General features: G+C 38.9%; 1 protein-coding gene, 1 long non-coding RNA gene and 1 pseudogene across 3 annotated transcripts in view; 2 read left to right on the top strand and 1 right to left on the bottom strand.

Moving 5' to 3' along the window:
* Positions 1-10,745, top strand: part of LOC116701764 (putative GPI-anchored protein pfl2) — a 16,656-nt pseudogene extending 5,911 nt beyond the window's left edge.
* Positions 4,736-25,627, bottom strand: part of LOC116698452 (cytoplasmic phosphatidylinositol transfer protein 1) — a 73,376-nt gene continuing 52,484 nt past the window's right edge. Inside the window, exons 2-10 of one of the 2 annotated variants that reach the window (XM_032530404.1) lie at positions 20,644-20,792; positions 16,331-16,419; positions 15,037-15,044; positions 13,600-13,671; positions 9,549-9,644; positions 8,819-8,974; positions 8,223-8,286; positions 6,738-6,877; positions 6,017-6,217 (exon numbers count right to left, since the gene is read on the bottom strand). In XM_032530404.1, coding sequence (XP_032386295.1) covers positions 6,212-6,217; positions 6,738-6,877; positions 8,223-8,286; positions 8,819-8,974; positions 9,549-9,644; positions 13,600-13,671; positions 15,037-15,044; positions 16,331-16,419; positions 20,644-20,792 — 780 coding nt within the window. In that variant the 3' untranslated portion in view covers positions 6,017-6,211. Of the gene's footprint in view, positions 6,218-6,737; positions 6,878-8,222; positions 8,287-8,818; positions 8,975-9,548; positions 9,645-13,599; positions 13,672-15,036; positions 15,045-16,330; positions 16,420-20,643; positions 20,793-25,627 lie in introns of both variants that reach the window. The other variant, XM_032530395.1, reaches the window with a different exon arrangement.
* The window catches only part of LOC116698667 (uncharacterized), a 16,756-nt gene continuing 10,637 nt past the window's right edge, over positions 19,509-25,627 (top strand). The window contains exons 1-2 of the long non-coding RNA XR_004334276.1: positions 19,509-19,632; positions 24,959-24,961. This is a non-coding gene — a long non-coding RNA (uncharacterized LOC116698667). The remainder of the gene's footprint in view (positions 19,633-24,958; positions 24,962-25,627) is intronic.

Here is a 25,627-nt window from a genome sequence, read left to right as displayed (position 1 = left end):
AAAGAAAAATAACACTGTTGCAATAGCTAGTAAAGTTTGTCTTTTTCAGAAAAAGTAAATCAATAATTACAACAAAGAACCAAATGAACCTCAAAGGGAAGTAAAATAAAACAATTACAATAATAGTTGTATGGAAGAACTAAGAGACTTACAGCAGATTTGTATTTTGGTTTGTAGAATGCACAATTCCTGTCTTATTTCTTCCTCTCTCCCACTTCCTGTTTCTGTCTCCAGGTGACAGATATTACCCGCCCAGTCTGCCAGGTAGTTCATCCACCAGCTGTCCATCCTCCTCATCGCTCTGTGCTTCCTCCCAGTGGGAATTTATCGCTAATCTCACTGATGGCATCAATAGAACAGGCATTGAGAGAGTCACTATCCGCAAAAGGGAACGGAACCCTCAATACCACCACAGTGGCTGGAGCAGGGGGTGAGAACATTCCAGCGGCACATTACAGTACCTCCTGCTGTTCACAGAATGTAGAGCTGGCTGCTGTGGACAGAGTAGGAAATGTGGGGACACGTGTCGGACAGGCTAGAGAATCTACTACGGCTGCTCCTACAGACTACAGCTGCAGTTAACACAACATCCACACACTTTCATATCACACTGACTCTGGATCAGTGTTGTGGTTTCTGTCCTTAGGAAGTAAAAGGGATAAATGGAAATGACACTGTAAAAGCATTTAGGATGGATGTTGCCTTTAAATGGTTGGACCAGATACATATTGAGTGAAGATCACCATCAGCTGGTGGTAACAAAGGCAAATTTCAAAGATCATGTTTACTTATGAGTTGCACCATGAGATGTTGGGTTTTCATGGACAAAACAGACAAGAGGTATTGTGAAACATGCACGCTGAACAGAAAGAAAAATAACACTGTTGCAATAGCTAGTAAAGTTTATTTGTCTATTTCAGAAAAAGTAAATCAATAATTACAGCAAAGAACCAAATGAACCTCAAAGGGAAGTAAAATATAACAATTACAATAACAGTTGAAGTGGAAGAAATACGAGCGAGTTCCAGCAGTCAAAAACGAACGGCACTCGTGGGGCCTGTTTCACAAAGCAGGATTAATGTAGAAAACTGGATGAGCCAGAACCACACCAAATCTCCAACACAGAACAGTTCCGTACACTACATCACTCAGTGATCCTTGTTGGTGAGGCAGGTCCCAGTTATCAGGAGACAGCACAACAGCCTGGCCAAATGCAAACTGTATCGGGGGAGGGGAGGAGGTGCAAAAAGCTTGGTCCTTTTATCCAAAGTATTAATGAGAAACTAATTTCGATTTTCCTTCAAACAAAACAGCAACCACAAATTCAAAGTACAGCAGGTTTACTGAAGAAACAACAGAAAAGTTAATAACCTCAATTATTATGGCTAGGAAAAGTTAAAGCCGACACCCTACTAAAAAGAAAAGCAATTTGTATACAAATAATTTTGCCTTGCAAGGTCACGAAAAAGCAACTGGGAGTCCAAAGGGTACCACTATAATGAGGAACCTTGAAGCTCGATTGAGAGGAGTAAACTTAAAGGAATTTAGTATCCTCAAAACGATAACAACTTCATAGAGAAAGACATATTAAAACAAACATTTAAATCAGGTCTGTGGAGCCATCACCCTTATCGCACAAACACTAAAGAATATCCTTCTCTGTCTATTTAAAATCTTTGAGCACATTCATGTTACATCCGTAATGCAACTTGGAACAGAGTAAATGTAAGAAACCTATATCAGTCATTAACAATAGTATTTACAATAACTAATATGTTACTCTTTTAAACAGAGCAGAGCTTAATGTTACACAATTGGATTTTTTTTTTTTAATAAACCATGGTAGATGAAACATATCCCTGGATCTCTGTGTTCCTGACAAGAGAGATGGGCAATACCAGAGTAAGTATGTATAATCTATACATAATAGATCAATACAGAGGGCCAATAACTGATATATAACATTTGTATCCTCAAAATGCAAAAAGACAAAAGCTACAGTTACAGATAAATAGCTACAGTTTTTGTTTTTAACAAAAGCAAGTGAGAAACAGTACATAATAACATTTTATGGCAAAACCACTGAGGACTTGCGCCTCGAACTCCTCTCCTTTAAGTCACTATGTTGTTTCATAGGACTTTGGTCCAACAAACCTCACAAAACTGTTTTGTAACACATTTCTTCATTGACAACTGAGGTGTCAAAGACTGGAAAGAGCCCAGTAAAGTGCACAGTAAAGTAAGAAGTAATTGTAAGAATAAGGGAACAAAAATATTCTAATTACCTGAAATATAATAACAAGAAAGCCCTGATACTTCTAAGTTTGATGCCATTAATTTCATCTGATTATCTAGTAGTTTGGCTTGTGTGTTAGGGCTGTAGCCAATTTATGTTCTTGGTAATATGCAACATATGAGATTTAAAAAAAAAAAAAAACACAGGCAAAGAAATGGTGATGATACAATAGTTGCATGCAGAGGCACTGAGTTGAAAGAGTTTGTAGGTCTATATTCTCTGAGCATGCTTACGTTTCACTCAAAATCTGCTTTTACTATTTTGCAAAATTAGTACAGGGCTTCCAAAGTTGGCATTCACTATTATCCCCTTTCAGCATCACCAAGTATACTGTACCAATCCATTAATTTACAGTATATACATGCTTCACATAATATGTACAGTATATATAAAAAGTCTACGCACCCCTGTTAAAATGCCAGGTTTTTGTGATGTAAAATAAATAGACAAAGAAATCATGTCCGAACTTTTTCCACCTTTACTGTTACCTATAACGTGAACAATTCAATTGAAAAATCAAACTGAAATCTTTGAGGGGGAAAAATAAAAACGTACAATATCCTGGTTTCGTAAGTGCGCACACCCTTAAACTAACACTTTGTTGAAGCCCTTTTTGATTTTATTACAGCACTCTTTTTGGGTAGGAGTCCATTAGCATGGCACATCTTGACGTGGCAATATTTGCCCACTCTTTGCCTCACTCTGCAAAATTGCTCCAAATCTGTCATATTGCAAAGACATCTCCTGTGCACAGCCCTCTTACGATCACCCCACAGATGTTCAACTGGATTCAGGTCTAGGCTCTGGCTGGGCCTTTCCAAAATGTTATCTTCTTTTGGTGAAGCTATGCTTTTGTGGATTTGGATGTGTGCTTTGGGTCATTGTCATACTAAAAGGTGAACTTCATCTTCAGCTTTTTAACAGAAGCCAGAAGGTTTTGTGCCACAATTGCCTGGTATTTGGTACTGTTCATAATTCCCTCCACCCTGACTAAGGCCCCGGTTCTAACTGTGGGGGGAAAAAAACAACCCCAAAGCATGATGCTGCCACCAACATGCTTCACTGTGGGTATGGTGTTCTTTGGGTGATATGCAGTGTTGTTTTTGTGCCAAACATATCTTTTGGAATTATGGCCCTAAAGTTCAACCTTGGTTCCATCAAACCATAACACATTTTCCCCACATGCTTTTGGGAGATTTGATGTTTGTTTTGCAAACTTCAGCCGGGCCAGGATGTTTTTCTTTGTAAGAAAAGGCTTTCGTCTTGCCACCCTATCCCAAAGCCCATTCATATGAAGAATACGGGAGATTGTTGTCACATGTAGCACACAGCCGGTACTTGCTAGAAATTCCTGCAGCTCCTTTAATGTTGCTGTAGGCCTCTTGGAAGCCTCCCTGAGTAGTTTTCTTCTCATCAATTTTGGAGGGACGTCCAGTTCTTGATAATGTCTCTGTTGTGCCATATTTTTTCCACTTGATGATGACTGTATTCACTGTGTTCCACGGTATATTTAATGCTTTGGAAATTCTTTTGTACCATTCTCCTGACTGATATCTTTACATAATGAGAGCCCTCTGATGGTTTGGAAGCTCGCTGCAGACCATGGCTTTTGCTCTGAGACGCAACTTAGAAAATGTCAAGAAAATCCTACTGGAACAGCTGAACTTTATTTGTGATTAATCAGTCACTTTAAATGATGGCAGGTGTGTAATGACTTTGAGTTTGAATGTGATTGGTTAATTCTGAACACTGCCAATTATAAGAGGGTGTGCACACTTATGCAACCAGGTTATTGTGAGGTTTTTAGTTTTAATTTTTCAAGATTTCAGTTTGTTTTTCAATTGAATTTTTCACATTATAGGTCACAATAAAAGTGGGAAAAGTGACATTATCTTTGTCTAATTTCTTTTACATCACAAAAACCTGCCGTTTTAACAGGGGTTTGTGGACTTTTTATATCCACTGTATATATGTAGTGAACCTTCCATGCAGCATATTAAACCCTTTATTTGAGTAAAATAAATGTGTGGAAAAAAGGTGTTTCAAAGAATAAGTTGCTGTCCTCATGTTTTTTTTTCTCCTTTCGGATTAACTAGCAGTACATGCCCAGCACATATACAGGGGCACTGTAAAAGATGTTCCTGTTTCATTTTCCACGCCTACCAAAACACTAGGTCAGTATTACCAACCACCACTGGCAAAGTAAAACTTTATCCACACTTCTGCAAACACTATGCAGCTGATAAAGCACATACTCAAGTCAGCTTGATGCATGTGCCCTTCTCCTCAAATCAACTTTGAGTTGGCATTATCTCCAAGCTGCACAAAGATCAGTCAATGCCTAAAAACTCCCCAAAATGGCCTTGTTCCTACATATGACAAAGTGATTTGCTGATTTAATAAATTGGATTACGTTTATGTCACATGAGATGTCCAGCATTAGTTTCAGGCAACATTTTAATTTTTTTTGTACTGACCTTTAAGTAAACTTGAGTAAGATATATGCAGTACTAAAGTTTAACAACTTAAATTTTAGGATCATTAAACCGTCATGCTAAAACCGCAAGTGCAGATAACAGCTTAAGATACAACGTTACTACTAATATGAAAATGATTTCTGATGTGTAAACATTCCAAGGGTTAAGTATACTGGTATAATACATACAATACTTGGTGTATTGTGATATCTGTGGAGGTATAAAAAGTCACGGTTTGGCAATAGGCAGGGGGGAGAAAAGTACAGTGATATCCCTGCCCTTGGAGTGCGAGTCAGGTAGAGTCAGGGAAACCTGAGGTGTAAACTCTCTATGATTGTACTGATCTTGCATCTGTTGTATAATTGGAGTTTGGGATGGAAAAGATTGGTGCAATCTGATCCGCAAGCCAGCTTGGACAGCTCAGGAAACAGTTGCTAAGTGGCTCTGTTATGAAGGTACTTAGCTCATTCTAGTGTGTGTTACTCTAACATATTAGATCTACTGTGCTACTCTAGTTTGTGTAATTGATTTAATTTCTAATTTAATATATACAGCCATTTTACAGATTGCAAAATTGAAATATTTGTCAGGCATTCATTTGCACACATTGTCAAGACTAATAAACACCACTGGCTCTGTGGTAAGGCAACTACTTCATAGTTCAACAGTTTGAAAGCAATCAGCTTGTCTGATTGAAGAAAACATAACTAAGGAAACACTAAGAATAATTTATTCATTTAACAAAGAACTGCCGCTCTAGAAAAAAAAAATTAGCGATGCATTCTGTTTTGATTAGACATCACAGGTTGTTGTTATAATAATAGACGAAACATGTGGCTGGCTAGACACAAAGGAAGAGGATTTCAGCCACAACAGCATGGCTAAGCCTACAGCTGCCTGGATGGTATCAGTGACACTGATGTAGACATATATTGTGATTGACAATTGTGTGTCCAGGATTACGGCAAATCATTAGATATGGCTAGAAAACTTAAATGTCTTGCCACTGGTGTTAGGAGGTTAGGCTAGACTTCGGAGTTGGGCTACTAAGACAATGGGGTTGGGGTAGGGAAAGCCATCCCAAGTTCTCTCTAGTCAATCTCAGCAAGATCACAGTTAGGGGAGGGTGGTGTGGACAATTGAAGGTGGTTTGAATCTGGTAGTGGGCCCAGGGTAGAGCCCTGAGGGACGCCACTTGGGGCAGGGTTGGGAAGGGTCAGGGTTTCTGGAGCAGACTTTTTTCGTGGTCGGTCCTTAGGGACAGGAAGGTGCTCAGGCGCATCAGTGCACATAGGGGTGGAGGGGGCGCTGGCAGTGCCAGTAGGGGAACAGGAGGACAAGGGTGTGTCGCTGATGGAGATCGACGGTGGAAAAATCCCGATCTTCTGGTTGGTGGCCTCCTGGATGGTGCGCTCAAATTCTCTCACCTCATCCATTGTCATGTCTGGATTGGAAAAAGATTAATTGAAACCAATGAGAAGAAGAATTGGGAAAGTAGTTATTTTTACTTTTTGTACACAATTTTAGAGAATTTCAGAAGAAAGGCTGAAACTGTAGTTTTCTGTAACTTCCACAAGTAATAGAAATCACTAGAGCCACAGGCATACCCAGAACAACATACAATAAATATAAAACAAAGCTGGAAAAAAAACATTTGAAAACAAGTTGTTGTTGTTGTTGTCAGCTCTCAGTGTGTTATTTTAATTACCATAATGTTTCTAGTCTTCATTTGTTATCTAGATACCTTTTCAAACCTTTATGAATCTTGGCAGACTTGAATTATTATTTTGATATTCAACAGTTCACCTACAGTACGCATCATTTGACTCAATGCAGGACAGAATGAAAAGGTGTATGTGGACAGTTATATGCAACTATGACAACTTCATTCACAGTCACAAACTGGTCCAGCATGAGACAGACCTGGGGCATTGGAGTGAAGAAACAATGATAAATACACATACGCTTGCTTTGTCATGGATCTCTATGTCATCCAGTGAAGATGGGTTTGTTGTGGAATGCACTTGCTGCTCATGGCAAACTTTGATGTTGGTTTTCTCATGCATTTGGCTCTCGTAATCCCTCACGTCATCCAGTGTCATATCTGGAAGAAGGGGCAGGGGTGGAACGAGGGTCGAAAAGTTCTTTACTCCTCTAGAATGGCTCTCCAGTTGACAAACAAGTGGGGAAGGAGAGGGTTAGGTGGCAAAGGTGCATTCCTTGTATGAGTAACGGATGATTAGTGTTTTTTGAAGTTAACGCTTTAGAGGTCAAAGTGAAAGCTTCCAATGACCCAGAGAGTTTATAGGAGACAGCAAGACGAATCCGAGCATCACACCAGGAAGGAGGGAGAAAGGATGGTCAAGGACATTTCAAGATTGAGGAAAAGCATGAACAATCCACAGCCAAAGAAGATGTTGGATCATTGGAAGCAAATGAAAGCAAGACCTTATTCATCATGCAAAATCATTTGACATTTGATTTAGGGAATATCCAGGTTGTAGAGAGTTATAAATACATTTATAAATTATGTTATAAAGGTTAGTGGTTATAGAGAGATGGGGAGAGTAAATATGTTTCATGGCAAAGATAATGGGCTTGTTAAGCCCTACAGCTGTGGAAAAATTTCAACAGCTGAGAGTGAGTAAATGTGTTTCAGCCACTTATGGATCCAAACAGGGCTGCCTTTCATGCAACAAAACTCTCTGAGAAACAGAGAGAGGCAGATTTCATGTTTCAGTAAGTGCATCATTCTTCACTGATCTCCAAATATTCCTTTGTGAAATTGCAGAATTGTTGGGAATATTTGACTTAAATGTGAAAGTAAGTGCCAAAAACAGTTTACATTTTTTTAACAGTCTTACATTTATACCGGTACAGTATCTACTCTTGGCTCTCAAATAACTGATGAACTTGTGTGAATTTCTCAAACATGAAACATGAAAGAGTTTAGTTTAAGAATCATTTTTATCGTGCAGGTTTCATTTGAAACAAACACTGACTGTGTCTGGACACGACAGAACAGTGTTTGTCATTAGAGGGTTAGTGATGATACCAAGAGGAGGCTCCATGAGCAGGACTGGTAGTGACAGGATTAGGTGGAGTTATTTTAAATGCACACTGGTAAATAAACAGTAAGTACAAGTACATACATATAAAGTACATACAAATAATTGGGAAATATAAAGGTGTTATGAACTATTTACGTAGTGGTTTCTTAAAAGGTTCACTTGAGCAGTTATTCACAATGTACGACATTAAAAGAGACTGATTTCATCTAGTAATACTTACATACTTATTTAAATAAAAACCTAAATGCTATTGTGTAAGCAATCCATCCATGATATCTTGGTTTGAGTAAATAGTTAATGATGAAAAATTTGAAATGTGCTTTAAATAAGCTAAAGTGTATAGACAGCTGGACTGTAGAAAAGGGCTGATAGACCTACCAATCCACTCATCTACCCAGGCAAATGCCTGTCTATGTCCCAGCAGCAGCACATCCCGAACCACCTGTAACACAACACAATGACAATCATAAAACAGTTACTCATGAAATGTATTTTTGATAAAGGTTCCAAATTGTAAAAAGTGATATATCATTTATCTGTTGATTATAAAGCAGACCAATGTGAATGAAAAATGAAAAAATGCTGAATCCACTGACAAATGCACACAGCCCATATACAGAAACTGTGCCTTTAAATGAGCCGTCAGGACTTGTGTACGATTGTGATGCCACTACTATAAGAGTAGTAATATATATATCATACTATACATAAGTGCCGCTACAGTGCCGTTACACTCATTCCCCTGCTGCAGTGACAGTGCAAAGGTGCTAAGAGAGCAGACTGGGCTGAGAGATTTTGACAGATTTTTTTTTTTATTTATAACAATGGGCAAATGGTTTGGGGGACTGGACCAAAATAAACAAACTTGGCCAAGTAAAGAAGTATAGATATAAAGATCTATTTCTGCAACAAGGTTAAATAAATGTATGAAAAGAATGAAAGATCTTAAAATCATCCCACGTGTGACCTCTCACCTTGTGCACAAACTGCTCCACACGTGTCTGCAGACCCCACACTTCAAACTTGACAGTAACAAGTTTGTATGAGCACATGATGGGATCCTGGGTGTCCCTCCAGCCCTCCTGAAGAATCCCCCGCGACGTCTTATCTGACTTGAAATATCGCAAGTCCTGAGATTGGATGGGGCGGGGAAAATGAACACACATGCACGTTTAATATTACAATAAGGAACCCAAACCTTCAAGCATTGTTGTTTCTGCACCCCAGTGGAGAGATGTAACAGATTAAAATCGCATGCATGACTGACTGCCAGAATTAAATACACATAAGAGCTGAGACAATCTGTTATCTGCAGACCATTACCAGCTCTCACCCTTCACAGGCTTTTAGATTCCAGATAAATGCTGTGTGAGCTGACAGAGGCATATAAAGCAGCAAAATTCAGCTGTGAGTGTGAGGCAGAAATAGTAATATCAAGCATACTATTTTCTTCCTTCTAAAGATCATCATAGAGATAGAAAAACTTTTTTACTGGAAATGATCGGATATAAAACAATTTAGAAACAGAGAAAACCATTTGAGTAAGATCACAACATGACAGAAACTGAGATCACACCGTTTTATCTAAATCACATAGTTTAACTGAAGCATTTCCAGATTCAACACTCAATACTTAAAGTGTTCCAGAAGCGTTAACTCCCAACAGCCATGAGGATCTACACACTCCCACCTCCACAAGCTCACCTCAGACTCTTTATAGTAGCGCTCTGGGATCTCATCGTAGGCGATGTCGACGAAACACACCTCCCTCTCTTGCTCCTTCAGCTCTGTATCAAAGATCTGAAAGCAGAACAGATCGGTTTTCCAGCGCTCTCTGCAGCCTCTGCTTGCCAAATAAAAATACACTTTAGAATTACAGTATGTCTTTTCCAGGTTACATCATCACATATGTGGCTGGTAAACTTGCCCTTCTGCTTGACTCAAAAGTTGGAAATTATTCATACTGTTACTAACGCCTGACTGTGCATCTTGTCACTCTCTGCCCCTTCGTCGCTCAGCCAAACTCTAGAAACGCATGTATTTGCTTACAAAACCCTTTAGGGGGGGCTGTGTGCCCATGTCTTATATGTGTTTCTGTGCCAAATGACACAGTGCTGTTTGCAATTACTGTATAATTTGTTAAGTGTGCAACCTTCTTATTCCTTCTTAGTCTCTTATTCTTACTGTATTGTTATTATCCATTAGTTATTTTGCTGTTGATTATATAGACTTTTTCACTACAATAAATCAGGTATCAATGTGTATACTTTTACATGTATATTTATCATCAATCCATCCAAAGTCATGTAGTCAACTGTTATACTAGTACACACACAGTCTCACATGTGCATCATTGAACAGAGCTCGAACTCCAGTGTCTGTTATATTGCCGCAAGCGAAAGTCTGTGTGTGTGTGCGTGCGTGCGTGCGTGCGTGCGTGCGTGCGTGCGTGCGTGCGTGCGTGTGTGTGTGTGTGTGTGTGCATTTATAGAAAGGTTAGAGGCCACAGGTTTCATGTAAGGGCTTTATCTTTAATTTAACTACTATAAAGGCAGTGAAAAGTGACAAGATTAAAATGAATGTAAAAAACAGATATAAAAAAGGATAAAGATACCAAATAAAAATTCCTCATTATATCTTATGTTTAAGAGAAACGTTTGAGGAAAATGCTCCTCTCTTTACCACATTGTAGGCTGAATAGAGTGTAAATGTATTATTACTATAAAGTCATAGTCTGAAATGAGCTGCTGCCCCCGCGACCTGATACTGGATAAGTGGACGAAGATGGATGGATGGATGGGTGGACATAGTCTGAAGTTTTTATTAAGCAATTTTAAATCTATGAATTAAATCCTCCATTGATAAAGGTAATTGTACATCGCGATATCAGTTATAGCACATTTTCTGTACTAAATGTTTCTTACTCTCTTTCCCTTCTTTTCTTCTCCTTCCCTCCAAGGATGCATTCTGTCATTTACAGTGTATAGGCAGTGTATAAGCAACGCAGGCACAATTATAGTGATATGTCAGCATAGACGAGAGCAGCCAAGCGACAGGAAGACTAAGCTAGCGAGAGAGAGGCACAGGTGGATAAGAGGAGAAATGGAGGAGGCCAACAATGAAAAGGAGATACAGTGGGGGAGAGGGGGAGAGGGGAGAGGGGGGCAGGAGCAAGATAGTTTGTAATAAGAGGACAGGGATGGAGTCACAGGAAGGGAGAGGAAAATAGAGTTGAGGAACAGGGGGGAAAGAAAGGAAGAAGATGACAAGGAGGGAAGGTTATAAAATGAGAGAGGAAACGTGGGTTTGTTTAATAAGAGATGCAAAGGAAACGAAAAAATATCTACATGTATGCATGACTTTTAAAAATATAAATACATGAGTGTACGAATGAATTGGTCCTTTGTTTGATAAAGTATTTTCAAACAAAAGTAGGAATTCACTACTTTGTAAACAAGTGTGTGTATTTAGGGGTAAGAAAACAATTTTCCAATAAATTTTCCAATGTTTTTGGGCACACCAATATGATGCCTTATTGTTATTAAGCTTCCTGTTTTCCTCTGGTCAAATGTGATCCATTTTCAAAAAGTTTCTATGTCAGAAATTTGTGTTTCTTTCAACCAAATTGTCAAGAAAAATAACACGGATGGTTCCTACAACACTTATGTCAGAAAAAGCTTTGAAAAAAACAACAAAACCATAAAAAAAGTGCAAAAAAAAAAACATGATAAAGTGACAAAAATGTCAGGAAAATTAACAAAAAAGTTGCAAAAAGTGGCAAAACATCGAGAAAAGAGACAAAAGTGTCCCAAGAACACCAAATATTGAAAAAAAAGGGTTAAATTTCAAATTTTGACCCAGAAGAACAAAACGTTGCATGGTCGGCGGGATGACAACACAAGGGTTAAGAAAGAAGGAGAGGACATAGAGAAAAAAACATAGGTTAGAAAAACATAGAGAGAGTGTTTGGAAGAGTGAGAGGGTAAAGAAAGAGATGAAGGGAAGACAACAAATTGGCGTCCCATTAATGATAACAGCGTTCCCCAGTGAACGTAACCTATGACCTGTAAATGTAGCATCCCTTAAGGCCATTCTGTGTCATTTGGAAAATGCCAGAATGACATGACTCAAAAAAAGACTGTACTACTTTTCCCTCCATACTAACCATAGCTTTGCTCCTACTCCACCCAACATAACAGAAACACTGCTATAGTATCAATCTGGTTAATCGTAATCCTAAAATATAAATGTCCTTAGCTGCACTTTTTAAGTCAGTATGCCAGCATTTGTTGGTACAGTTCATTATAACAGCTTACTAGTGTGACACTAGATGGCCATTTCAGTACACACAACGGGGCATTTGTCCTTAAATGCTTAGCAGCTAGGCTCCCTGAAGGCTAATAGCAATCACTGTCTGAATAAAAAAATTGATTGGACTGCATTTCATCAGCCTCAAAATGAAAAAAGACACTAAAAAGAATAGACCAATCTCATCCATGGCATGCATAAGAGAAAAAAATTAACTGAAAACAATGAGGTTGATATGATTTTAGAAATATCAGTTCATACAAACACTGTTAATTTGGAAATGATTTAAGGAATGGATGCATTTTGTGCCCAACGGGAGGAATGCACTAAGTTGAGGATGTTCTAATTTATTAAAATTAAAGAAAAGTCTAATTCATTGCAACATCTGCATGAGGACACATGCTAAAATTTCAAGTGTTATTGTGTGTAGGTATGAGTGAGCGTGCACACGCACGTGTGTGTCTGACACTGGATAGGACTGTGGAATGTTGCATGCCACGTAATGTTACTTTATCCTCCATTCAAACGGTGCCATTAGTGTGTGTGTGTGTGCGTGCGTGAGTGTGTAGACAATGAAATCTATGCTCCGCTCTTTTACATGTTTATGCAACAGAAATGTGATCTGTCTCAGTTTTTATTAATTTGGGGAATTTGCTGTAGGCGATTTCTGTAAGATTTAATAAAAGAGCCTTTGATATGTTGCCTTGTCGTGTCAAACCAAACAAGCATTAATCTAAAACATCACTACAAGTTTAATACACACTGCCAATATGTTCATTTCTGTCTTCCCTTTGCACTTTATGAGTCCATGTTTCCTCCCTTGTACAACAAAATCACAGGCATCTGAAGCAAACCATAAACACACAGTAACGTTAACCTACTGGCCGCCCACCACGATATATTTTAAGCAGTTTGTCCTTTGTACACTACCCTAACATTCTTCTTCCTCACTGTCCAGGTAGTGGCAGCCTTTCATTTGATGACTAATGCTCCTATAAATTGGAGAGTGGTGGAAAATATAGAGAGAAAGAAAGTGAGGAGGCTAACAGCCTAAATGAAATTAGCTATCCAACAAGTGAAACAGATTTTGGCAGACTCTCAAGGCGCATAGTATGTTTGGCGTTATGACAACGGGATTGCAAATGAGGGGCTCTGAGATGACAAATCTGCCAGGATGGGTTTACTAATGTAGCCTTTGCAGAGCTCTTGTTTTCGACAATATGTCTGTCTATGTTTGTATCTGTTTGGATTTGTCGATCCATCCCCCCCTCCATCCCTCCTCCATGACATTTTTATGTACAAAGTATTCATACCAGGCTCCTTGTCAGAGTTTACCATTTAGTAATGTGCCAAAGTCCCCCAAACCACTACTCAAAGTTCTTATCACACATACACAACCTCTCAAACCATTACGAAAAGCTCTTATTACACATGCACATAAACTCACATTGTCATTGCATCCTTTGTTGTCCTCGTATTTTGTCTCTATGTGGATGGAGAACTTGGGCAGGAATGAGCACTATGGATAAAAAAAGACAAAGATGTGACACCACTTGTAAAATCCTTAAAAAAATTAAAAGCAACTGTGCTCAAAAGTAGCCTTGCATAACAATGTTGGCACTGTTGCTTCATTGCCTTTCAGCATTTAAATAGTAAATATAGAAGTTGTGAACAGTTTATCCTGTAGAAAATTAATACTCCTTACTTCTGGTGATAATGCACATTACAGTTACTTGGTTTGGGTGAATGTCTCAACTCTAGTTTACTGTGTGGCAAACAACTGTCAAAAGAGGCCATTTAGTAATACACTTTGTTGTAACTTCTTTCAGTGGTAAAAGTAGACTTTTAAAGTCCTTTACTGTACTTCATTAACACAGATTGTCAAAGCTGCCGTTAGATTTCTGTCTCTCTTTCTCTCTTTTATGTTACTTCTCATTGTGTAGTGCAAAACAAAAGTCCATTCTGTGATTATACAGTATGTCAATCTCTGTCTCTTTGTCAACATTGACAAAAGCCAAGAGAAGACAATCAGACTTTTGTGAGTCTTTTGCCTAAAAATTAATTGTGGCATGGCTACACAGACTCAAAGTAAACACAAAACGGCAACACACATATACAGAGGCAATATCAAGCATTCTGTCATTGCAATATTGTTGTCTTTCCCCTCTTGTCCCCGCACCCTAAAGTGGCATGACTCATCTGTTGACATTTATCCCTGTGCACAACAGAAGCCCAATAGCTAAGCCTAATCATATGCATGTGTCTTAAAAATGTGTATGCTTATTCTGCCAAGGCTTCATGTGTTTTCAAAGCTTAATCACAGGTCACTTAGGTAGTTCTGGAGTTGTTAGGAAACCAAAACAGAGCTAAAATGTAAAATAAATATGTAACTTTTTAGGAACGTTTGAGTGACATTTAGCGGGTCTCCAGAAAAAAATCCAAATCAATGTCAATATTACTCTGTTTCTTCTGTATGTGTAAATAGTTAATCATTTACTGGCACGTTCGCCACAAGAACTTTAAAAGGTAATAATTGTCAATGTTGCGATTAAGTGGGCATAAATAAATCTATTAATTCCAAGAAAAAACTCGACAAATATTTTTCCTTGCCTCCAGATTTAGTTTTAATCCTTACATTCTATTCAAATGTCTAAATATTAGTAAATATCGTGCCCTGTAAATGGTTAACAAATGAAACAAAAAAAAGTTTTCTGGAGGCCTGTGATGTTTGTGCATTAATAATTGTGAGGGGTTAAGATTCATGTTTTTTTTCATTTTGGAAACTACTGATTATCACCAATCAGTAGTTTCCGCACTCAATTGGGCCACTGGTGCACCATAATGCACTCATAAAGACATGCAGTGCTACAGAGAGGATACTTACTGTATATTCTACAGACCGTGGCGTGGGGGTGACACAAGCAGAGACGGAACACAGGAAAAACACAGTTAGTTGTGCAGATTCTTTAAATTTTCCACAGCATGAAAGAAAATAAAGTGCATAGTGGCAGTCACATATCTGAAATCTCACATCATCACTGCCTTAGTCACTTTATCTTCTACTTACTTTAATTTGCTCTTATTAAAAAAGAAATTCCAATTTATCTACACTCCTCAGCTTGTACCACTTTTCCCCTTAGATCAAGATCATTAAAGCATCACAGAAATGGGCACCGCAGCTCTGATCGTTGCACCCCTGACTACTGGTTTCTTGTAATGTCGGCGATTTAGGAAGCAAGGCTTATTCCACTTGCTGCGCATATTGAACATCAGCGTGGAAAAAAGCACTTGCTTCACGGCAAAACTGTAAACTCATATATATGTCAGCTTAAACATGTTTTGCATGTCAATAACATTATTGTGCTCTCTCAAACCATGTCTTTCTGGCAAACTGACACAGTGTAACAGAAAGCTGCAATGGTGCAACTGATAGTGTGATCAGTGTGTGTCAGCATTAAGGGCCCTTGTGAAGCTACAGTGTGTGTGTGTTTTTCTGTCTAGAGCCACTGTCCCTTGTCAATACTATCACCTTTTAGAGTTGAAGGTTACAGTTTATTGGTCCATGTTGCAAAATCCTCCTTTTGTCTTCAGAGAGTTCATTCACGTTAGCATAGAATGCTATAAAACCGCTTATTTTCAATGTCGCTGCATGCTCAGGCTCCATCTGATAAAACCCTCACATGTCCTTAAGAAATTACGTATGAAGAAGCTGAAAAGTGAGCATCGGAACAACCTGAATTATACAGCACATGTCTGAAGTTGCACAGGGTCTTTGGTAGAAAAGCTTTTTCCTTCCATTTAAAAATGTATTTTAAAAATCTTTGACTTGGTGCTAGAATTTACTCTTTTCACACACGACTCCAACTCCCTAAAAACATCCAGTTTGTACCAAGTGGATAGTGCTGAGTAACTTGTGTTTTGACCTTTTAAAGAAGCTTCATGTGACTAAAGTACAAACAGCAACAGCTTGTTAGCCTCTATTTCAAAACATGACAAGTATTATAGAGAAGTACAGTGTTACAGTAGGGCTCTCCTATTGTTACTGCAGCTTACTGGATTTGAAATGATGTGACTTTTGAGTGTGTAAGGTGTGGTAGTATAAAAAAAGTGGCAAAATAAAAACTGCAACAGATTGATTAGCTGGCAGCCCAACTAACACATTTACTCTGTATGCTCACCTGTTATGGTGTAAGGGTAGTAGTTCCATGCTTTCTCTGTCACATAGAAGATTTTAGGAACCACTGCTCGAGCCCAGGTGGGTAATTTACTGCAGAGAGATATTGACACAGACAGAGAGGAGAGAGACTGTGAGCATGTAGCAGTGAAGCAGGGATGGGGGGCGGGGGGTTGCTTCCATTATTGGAGTAGTCGCAAAAAAAAAAAATGTTTTGACTTGTGAAAAAGAGAATATGTGTACATTGAAACTGAGGGATGCTTTGAAAAGAATGCTTCAAAAAGCTTTAATTCAGGGATACTACGGGAGACCAAACACATGTTTCTCTGCACACCAGGTTGGAGACAACCTTCTTAAACTAAAGATTGGGCGGTGTTGTGCTGGACTTTTTCTTGGCTGGGCACAGTAACTTCTTGGGATTTACTGCGCCCTGCCAAACAAGATATAATGTGTTTATTAGTGAGCCCCTAGAGGCGATGGTTGGTACATATTGTTATCTTTGGAAAAGAACCAGGCTAGCTGTTTCCCCTTGTTTTTGGTCTTTATGTTAAAGTATCTGTAGCTTCATATTTACCATACAGAGCATACTAGAGTGGTATCAATCTTCTTAAACTCTCAACATAAAAGCAAATCAGCGTATTTCCCACAATGTCGAACTACTCTTTCTCCCTCTTCTATGAGTTCTCGAGCCCCTTTTGGCACTCAGAATTTTTTTCTATCATCTACCATGTGTTCACAGAATGACAGTATGCTGCCAATTTGTGCACTTTGTGAGTAATGATGACATTCTCTGATCTCTGGTAAGACTGTAATTGAGGCTGCATTGAGAACTTATTTATGAGACATGTCAAACATTGGAGTGCACAGGCTTTCATGCAGCCTGCCTTCATCTCTACTTTCTATGATTGACATGGAAAACAAGTTCTTAAAGAGAACAAAAATGGCGCCAACTGAATCGTGACGGCTGTTAATAAAAACAGCCATCGATGATCACAATGGGTGAATGTGGGCAATCTCTTTCTCTCTTTCTCTGACTGACACTCCTCCCACACTTCCATCTGTTGATTTCTCCCATTCCATCCTTGTTCTTTTAAAGATCTTTGCCAATGGCTGCTGTGACAAGGGCCTACTTTGCCAAGCATGTAGGCGTGGTGGTAGCTGCTCTGAGTTTTCCGATGGGATAAGACCAAGTACAGCACGAGGCAGATCGTGAGGGCTAATGGGATGGTTGCAGTGTGACAGAACGAGTCCAGATTGACTTCTCTGCTATTGAATCAGAGCGAATATTTTTTTGGCAGAGCCAGATGGATGGCAAGCTGACTTGGGCAGAACAGTGGTTAGTTATGGTAAAATTATATTAATTTAATAAAACATACCCTATCTTTTTACATAAGTTGATGTAATGTCACAGATTTCATTATTATTTAATTCACTGGAATTCATCTTGTGGTTTGGTAATTTTCTGATCTTAAACTTCAGCTGTTTGCTTTTCTCTGTTCTTTTGTACATGTGTTTTTATTTCTTTTTTCATTCAGGAGTGAGTATTTTTGTTGTTGTATGGGACTCAGCTTTGTGTTTAGTTTTCTTCCCTGACAGAATGTAAAAAACGTCTCTAGAACAAATCTCTTTTTCATGACAAGACTGAAGCGTTACTTTGAATAGGTCTGTGAGAGCGAGACACAGCTTTCCCACAAAAAAAGCTCTCGTGTTCACCCTGAGAAATGAACATTTTACTTTGACAAAATGTCAGCTACTCTGGAAAGGTCAGTGTTTTGTCTTTTTCCACCCAAGCTGAAAATGTAAATAGATATGCATGCTGAGAGTTTGGATTATTCCTTTTAATATCTCTGTTGAATTTCCCTCAATGGGTAAAGTAAGCTGTTGAAATTGTGTGAAAAAAAGAAGAAAAAAGAAAGAAATGTCATTGTGAATAAAAGAACTGGCCTGAAGCCCTAGAAACTTAGACTGCATTCACTCAAAATCAGGTGTTGCAGCACTTAGCGCAGGGTTGTGCGTCCTTTCAGTGCCCTTGAGTCTTAACTCAACTACCACATTAAGACTAAACTACCATGGCCCCAGTTAAAAAAGTTAGAATCATGCAGCGATGACAGTTAAGTTTCGGCACCAAAACCATCCGTAAGCGTTTCCTGGGTGAAAATGATTTAGTTTTTCTCTGCATAGAGAACTTTGCTCTCCGGCTTAAAGGCCCTGTTTTTCATGTTGACACCACATTGTGGTACTTCTTTTTGAGATTATTTTAAGTGCATAATCAAGCAACTTCTATTCCTTTGCTATTCATATCATGACTTATTTACTGTGCAAAAAAAGCCTTGAGCAACTTAAAAAAAAATAAAAAATAGGGAACTTGTGGAACTTGTTAATAAAGTGTTCTATATTTATTCTTAATTCTTTCATTAAATAAATTGAAAATTGCATGAGTGAATGGAAGCACAATGTATCTGTGTTTGCTCCCTCTGCATTCTTCCTCTCCTCTCCTCTGAAGAGCAGAGCTGTGCTGACTCAGCATAATTAGTTATGCTGGCATAGTGAACGCTGACACAGGTTTGGTGCTAAAACAAATGACCTACAGCATCTCTGCCCCCTCACTATTCTCTCGCTTTTTTTTTTCTTTTCTTCTTCACACATTCTCCATCCTATTCTGTCATATCTCTTGATCTGTGTGTGTGTCACGTGCGTCCGTGTGTGTGTGTGTCACGTGCATATGTGCGTGTGTGTGTGTGCCATATGCATCTGCATAAAATGCAGAGAGATAAATCAACAGGGGGTGATATGTAACTGATGGATAAGTAACAAAGTGTGTTTGCAAAGCTTTCCAGCCTTATCAAAGGGCTCAATGTTATCTTGGCTAGTTGATATACACTGTACTTTTTACTGCAGGCATTTCCAGCTTGGGGAAATTATTGAATTTGAGCTGATTTTTTCTTTGAGTGAGAAGGTTCAGAAACAAGAGATCTAGTCCTAGGTGGCAAGCAAGTCTTTAGGACCATTAGCTGAACAGGAAGGCCAATTTAATAAAAGTAAAAAATAAAAAAAAACATTTAAACGTGCTTTAAGCTTACACGTTTTCTGCATTTTCTTCAACATCTCCTCACTATCCACTAGCTGCCTGTCCCCTGATTACACTGTTAAAAAACTTTATAGACAGCCCAGGTTCTACAAACAGCAACAAAACAAACTCTGCCAACCTGCACCACGAAACATAAGCGTTCCAGCCAATAACCGACAAGAAGGATTTGGTGGTGGGGGTCGGGGGGTTAGTGCGGAAGCACGGAAGGGAGAAAGAGGGTGTCAGTACCTGATCTCTGCTGCCTGCACGATCTGTCATGTGCAAGATGTTTGTGCATGTGCAGATGATAATTCTGTTGCGAGGATTTACAACACTGCACAATCTGTTCCACGCTCGTAGTTGTAGCTGTCTGCCGTTAGCCACCACCGGAAAGCTAACGTTAGTTTAGTTAACAGCTAATTTGGCTAACCACTAGCTAAGACAGCATGTAATAACTTTAAAAACCCTAAAAACCTGAAAATAATCGTTAAAGTATATAACAACTGCTACTTCAGTTCTACTTTACTGTTGCTTATTTATAATACAATCAATCATTACTTGTCTTTTTAGTTATTACTGTAACGTCTTAATTTAGCTGTAGCCTGCTTTTCCTAGTGTTTAGTCTGAGTCAACGTTTTTATAGACTGAATCAAGCTGTCCGCTAGCGGTTAGCCAAATGAGCTATTAGCTAAACTAACGTTAACTTCCCAGTGGAGGCTAACGGCAGACTGCTAAAACCACAACCGGAAGCGTGGAACAGATCGTGCAGTGCTGTACATCCTCGTAAAACAGGATTGTCATCTTGCAGGCTCATGCAGGCAGGCTCGTTTGGTTTGAAAATACTTCAAATGTCAAGAAGAAGTGCCGTCTCCCTACTTTGCTTAGAGCACCTTTAAAGTACCAATTGTAACAAAGCTCATTGCCGTTGTGTTTCACATGTGCATTCCCCAAAGACACTGGATAATGGTGGTTTCATAATGCCATTTATCTTAAATTAACTATTGAAAAAGTTTAAGTTTCTCTTATGCTCTTTTCTTTAACTGTTAGGCCATAGTGGCTTTTGTTTTTCTGTCCACCTCCTTTTATTTTATTTTTTTACAAACACAAGATATGTCCCGTGGACCAAGAAAGACATATTACATGAAATGGCTACAGATTTAACCAAACATGTGTTAAACAAGTACAGTACTTCCCACACAGAAATTAATTACATGTTCCACAATAAACTACAATAGAAGCGCTCCACCAACCTGTTGAGGTAGACTCGTTTCTCTGTGAACTGTCCTTGGCCATGTGCCGGATCTTCATACGGTTCGTTCTGGACGACCTCCACTCCTTCCCCTCTATCGCTCTGCTCGTGGCTGTGTTTACTGATCATGTACAGCTGCCCAACCCGGTACTGGAAGATCAAGCAGACAGACAGGATAGGTTTACATACTATTGTCTGACAGCAACTACTTTAAGAAACTTACGTAGCCTTGAAACATTAATACATAGTGTAACAGACTTGGGACATAACTTAGTAAGTATTTTAGTATTACTAAATTTAGTACTAGTATTTTCAAAGTGAAAAATGAACTTTTAATGCATTTTTTAAGTCTTTAGAGTCCCAGCTATTGAGTTTCCACAGCTTGCAACAAATCTCAAGAGGTGTCATGAAACTATAAGAAGTCATCTAAATAGAAGTAGCATTCAAACACAAATTTACTAAACTGAATTAACTAAATTGTGCACTTGTGGCATTTAGATATATAAAAATCATGTGAGATTTTAAGGAAAAAAAACAACTAAAATATCACAAGTGTTTTTTGCAACAAGCCTTTCGTTTACAGAGGGTACGTTTTTACGTTCTGAATAGGGCCTGAAGTAAGTCTGTACTCAGTTTCAGCTGAAACAAAAAATAGCATCCTAATTATCTTCAAACACATCCCAGCTGGGTCTTGTCATTTTTCATCAGACTAATACTCGCTAATTTGTTATAAAGCAAAATGATGACAGGAACAAGAAGTTGGGAGAGGAATACCAATAACAATACTGTAACATCGCTAATGACAAAGGACTCATAATCAGAAAAGTGCTACTGTTGTATATGTATGTACTGGTACTGTATGTGTATGACCCCAGTGTGGAATAAGATTTAAAAGTTAATGTGATGCATTGACACAAATTGTTGCATGTTTTTGTTTCCCACTGTAAAAGTAAAAGTGTATTTCCAACAAATGATGATAACTGCTAAAAGATCTGAAGCGATTCATCAGGTTAAAGAAAACTCATTGACATACCTTTACTATTTAAGAATATAAATGTTGCAGTTTTCAATAACAAATATAAGATAATATTAGCTTAACATTTTGAGCAACTAACTTTTACTGGGCTTATTGCTTTATTTCTTCCCAGAAGGCTGACAGAAAAGCAGTAATCTGCACTCCATAACAAGGTAAAGCGGAGATGTTTGGATGAGTATGACCATGTATTTCCTGTCTGCTCGGGCCTAAGTCAACACACATTCTTTATTCATTGACGTATTTCTTCCAGACTTAGTTGAAATAAGGGTCAGAAAACAAAGTAAACTCATGTCAGCTTCTGCAGCAATAATACTTCTTCCATGAAAGGCCACACTTACAGTTGGTTTCTGGATTTGCTACTTCTGTTTTAATGACTGTGACTCTGTGGCAATTGTACACATTGGATCATGTTCAGTTAACTAAATACTGTGGCCATGAAATAACAGATTTTAGTTTTAGATGCCCTGCAGCATGTTCACTTTATTCAAGCAATTAACTGTGGATTGACTAATCTGAAGACAACACTTCTGCCTGCCTTTGATCTTTCATCTTCATATTCTAAATCAAAAACCTCCGTTGGTGACAAAAGAGTATTTCAAAGAGAGAGAAAAGGAGCTGACTGAGATTGAGACACTGAGGAGCATCAAAGGAGGGCAACCTGGGGAATTATAATCAGTAGGAGGGGCTCAAATTAAATCAAAGACATAGAAAAGAGAAGATGAGAAAAATGAGGTGTAAACGTCAAAAAAGATGGTTTAATTATGGCTGGTGATGCTTATAACACTTTTATCTGTTACAGGCTGTGAACAAGTGTAGCTGCACTGGGTTTCCTGCTCAGTCCCCATATGTGTTCTCTTCCCTCTGTGCTCCTCTCCACCACATGTGTTTCAATGTAAAAAGAACTCTCAGAAGAGAGTATAGGGCACTGGTAATGAAAGAGAGCTAAATCCCACCTATTACCCTGGATTCCACACTTCCTTCTCCCCTGACCTTTACATGCCACGGTTGTTGGCTGAGCTGTGAAATGCTGTCAGGGGAAAATGTAAGGTGTTCATCCAAGATAGCTCTCAAAATTGTGTCAGCACCTAGCTGCCGGTGCAAATCTTTGATGGATGTACATATTTTACAGATACTTTCTAAAAAAATAAATGAAACTATTATGTAAAGTCCTGCAAGTCATAAGACCAGTCCTAGTGGAGGGATTTGAACCATGCAGCTATACAACAGATACTATTATGTTGCATAGTTAGGCCGTCTTCTAACACTTGCATGCCAACGTTTGATGCTTCATGAAATTCAATAGAACAAACAAATAAAAAAGTTTAAAAAAAAAAAGCTTATTTACAGTTACATTTAGCTGAATAAAAAATAAAAAAAAACACTGTCCAGGTTCATTAATAAAGCAATGGTGCAAAATGTATCTAATACAGCATATGACTACTACTATCCCATAATTATCCCCGAGTGGATGCACAATTGTGCTAAGACTACTACGCATACATTCCTCAGCAATACACCACCAAACTTGAGACATTATGCACACAATGTATGCATCAAAGGTCTCAAAACGAGTTGCAGCACCTTGGCTCCGTGTCTTCTGTGGTACTGTAGACAAGTTTCACTGTGAAACTTTGAAAGGGCAGCAAAAGAATTACTCACTTCCTCTGTGTCAAGGCCAACATTCTCTAAACTATGTTATATGTAAGATTGAGGTTTCAAAAAGGAAACACACACACACACACACACACACACACACACACACACACACACACACACAACACAACACACACACACACACCACACACCCACACAACACCCACCCCACCCCCACACACACACCACACACACACACACCCACACACACACAACAACCACGCACACACACACACACACACGCTTGAGCACAAAAGTCCCCAAAATAGAATGCCTTGACATACCTCCTGGATTTTATGAACTACCCCTCTGACTTGGGACCTCTGGAATACCCAAATCTGTATCATCATTCACTAGAGCCATAATCTATCATTTTGGAAAATATGCTTTCTGTTAGAAAGTTAGATGAGGACATTAATATCACTTTCATGTTTCCACTGCAAAGCGGGGAGCTTGAAGGTGAAAAAAAAAATCGAAGCATAGGGAAACAGCTAGCCCAGCTCTTGCCGAGTTCAAAGACACACCTACCACCACTTATAAAACTCCATTAGGATATTATATTATATTTCTTGTGTAAAGTAATGCAAAAACAACAAGTAACTATTTGTTGGTGAAGAACAGTTAACCACAGTAAGCACAGGATGCATAAACTGTTCTAATCTAACTCATTGGAAGAAAAATTGTCATAAAGTGTCATAGCATGTGCAGTATAACTCTATAAAGTTGATATTGCCAAATTGTTAGCAGACAGTTGCCTATTTACACATTCAGCAGATGCTTATCAACATTAGCATTCATTCTGAGTTGTGTTTCCCCTGATAAATGTCCTGAAAAAAATGTCCAATATTCAATCTTCTTTCAGCTCTATTTTTGGTCTCCACCAACTCCTGAGGAAAATATCTGGCTTTTTAGCTGCTAAATGTTCCACTGTGTTCATGCAGTCAATTTGTTGTTTATGATGCTTTTTCACTGAAAACAGTATGAAAAAACATTAAGCTGAAAATATATATATTAAGCTTCCAAAGAGAATGGAATGATAATTCCTTGTGGGTTCGTTCATCACTACAAGTATACAAGTAGTCATGTCATCCATTATTAATACAAAACTATTAATTAGTAATTTGTATATATAAAACTTGTGCTTAAAATGTCCTAAACCAACTTTAGTAGCAGTAGAGCAAAACCAGGCAGCCACTAAAAAGTGCAGTAGTAGTTAAGTAAGTGCACTGAAGTGGAGGGCTGTTATGAGGCAAGATTAAAAAATGCATTAAGCAAAAAGGACATTTTCAGCACTCACGCCATACCTGACTGACATTTTGAATGTTGGCATGATAAGCCCTAAGATGACCTGTACACAGTGTAAGGCTCTGTGCAGCACAGCCAGTAACACAGTTCTGAAATTAGTGAACAATCTCCCTGTTTTATCTAAGACTGATACAGTGGTAGCCTGGTTGTATTTAGTCAATGGTGGAGAAAGTACTGTATTACATATACACACCCATAGCTTTCAGCATTTCTGGACAGATCTCATCAATCCCTGGGGCTTTGCCACTGCGGAGTTGTTAACTACCTCAGGGAAATTGACAACAATCCCCCATCATCCTCCAGCTCTGCCTCTACCATAGAGGGCGTGTTAGCTGGATTTAGGAGTTCCTCAAAGTGCTCCTTCCACCGCCCTATTACCTCCTCAGTTGAGGTCAACAGGATCCCATCCTTACTGTACACAGCTTGGATAGTTCTCCGCTTCCCCCTCTAGAGGTGGCGAACGTTTTTCCAGAAGCACCTTGGTGCCAACCAAAAGTTCTTCTCCATGTCTTCTCCAAACTTCTACCACACCCACTGCTTTGCTTCTTTTGCGGCAGAGGCTGCAGCCCTTCGGGCCCGTCGGTACCTTGCAACTGCCTGTGGAGCCCTCTGATATAACATATGTTCGTGGGTTACCGTGGGTTACCGCCCCTTGAGGCACCTAAGGCCCTAAGACCACAGCTATTCACCACAGCTTTAACAATAAAAACTTTGAACATTGTCCACTCCGGTTCAATGCCCCCAGTCTCCACAGGGATGCACGAAGAGCTCCACCAGAGGTGTGAGTTGAAAGTCTGTTGAACAGGGGCCTCCTCCAGACGTTACCAATTTACCCACACTACCCGTTTGGGCTAACCAGGTCTGTCCAGAGTCTTACCCCACCCTCTGACTCAACTCACCAACAGATGGTGATCAGTTGACAGCTCCACCCCACTCTTCACTCGAGTGTCCAAAATATATGGCCTCAGATCAGATGAAACGATTATAAAAT

This window comes from Etheostoma spectabile, chromosome 2 (genome assembly GCF_008692095.1).
Source record: "Etheostoma spectabile isolate EspeVRDwgs_2016 chromosome 2, UIUC_Espe_1.0, whole genome shotgun sequence".
Classification (NCBI taxonomy): Eukaryota; Metazoa; Chordata; class Actinopteri; order Perciformes; family Percidae; genus Etheostoma; species Etheostoma spectabile.
Note: the sequence above shows the minus strand (reverse complement) of the source record. Positions and strands in the feature narration are given on the sequence as shown.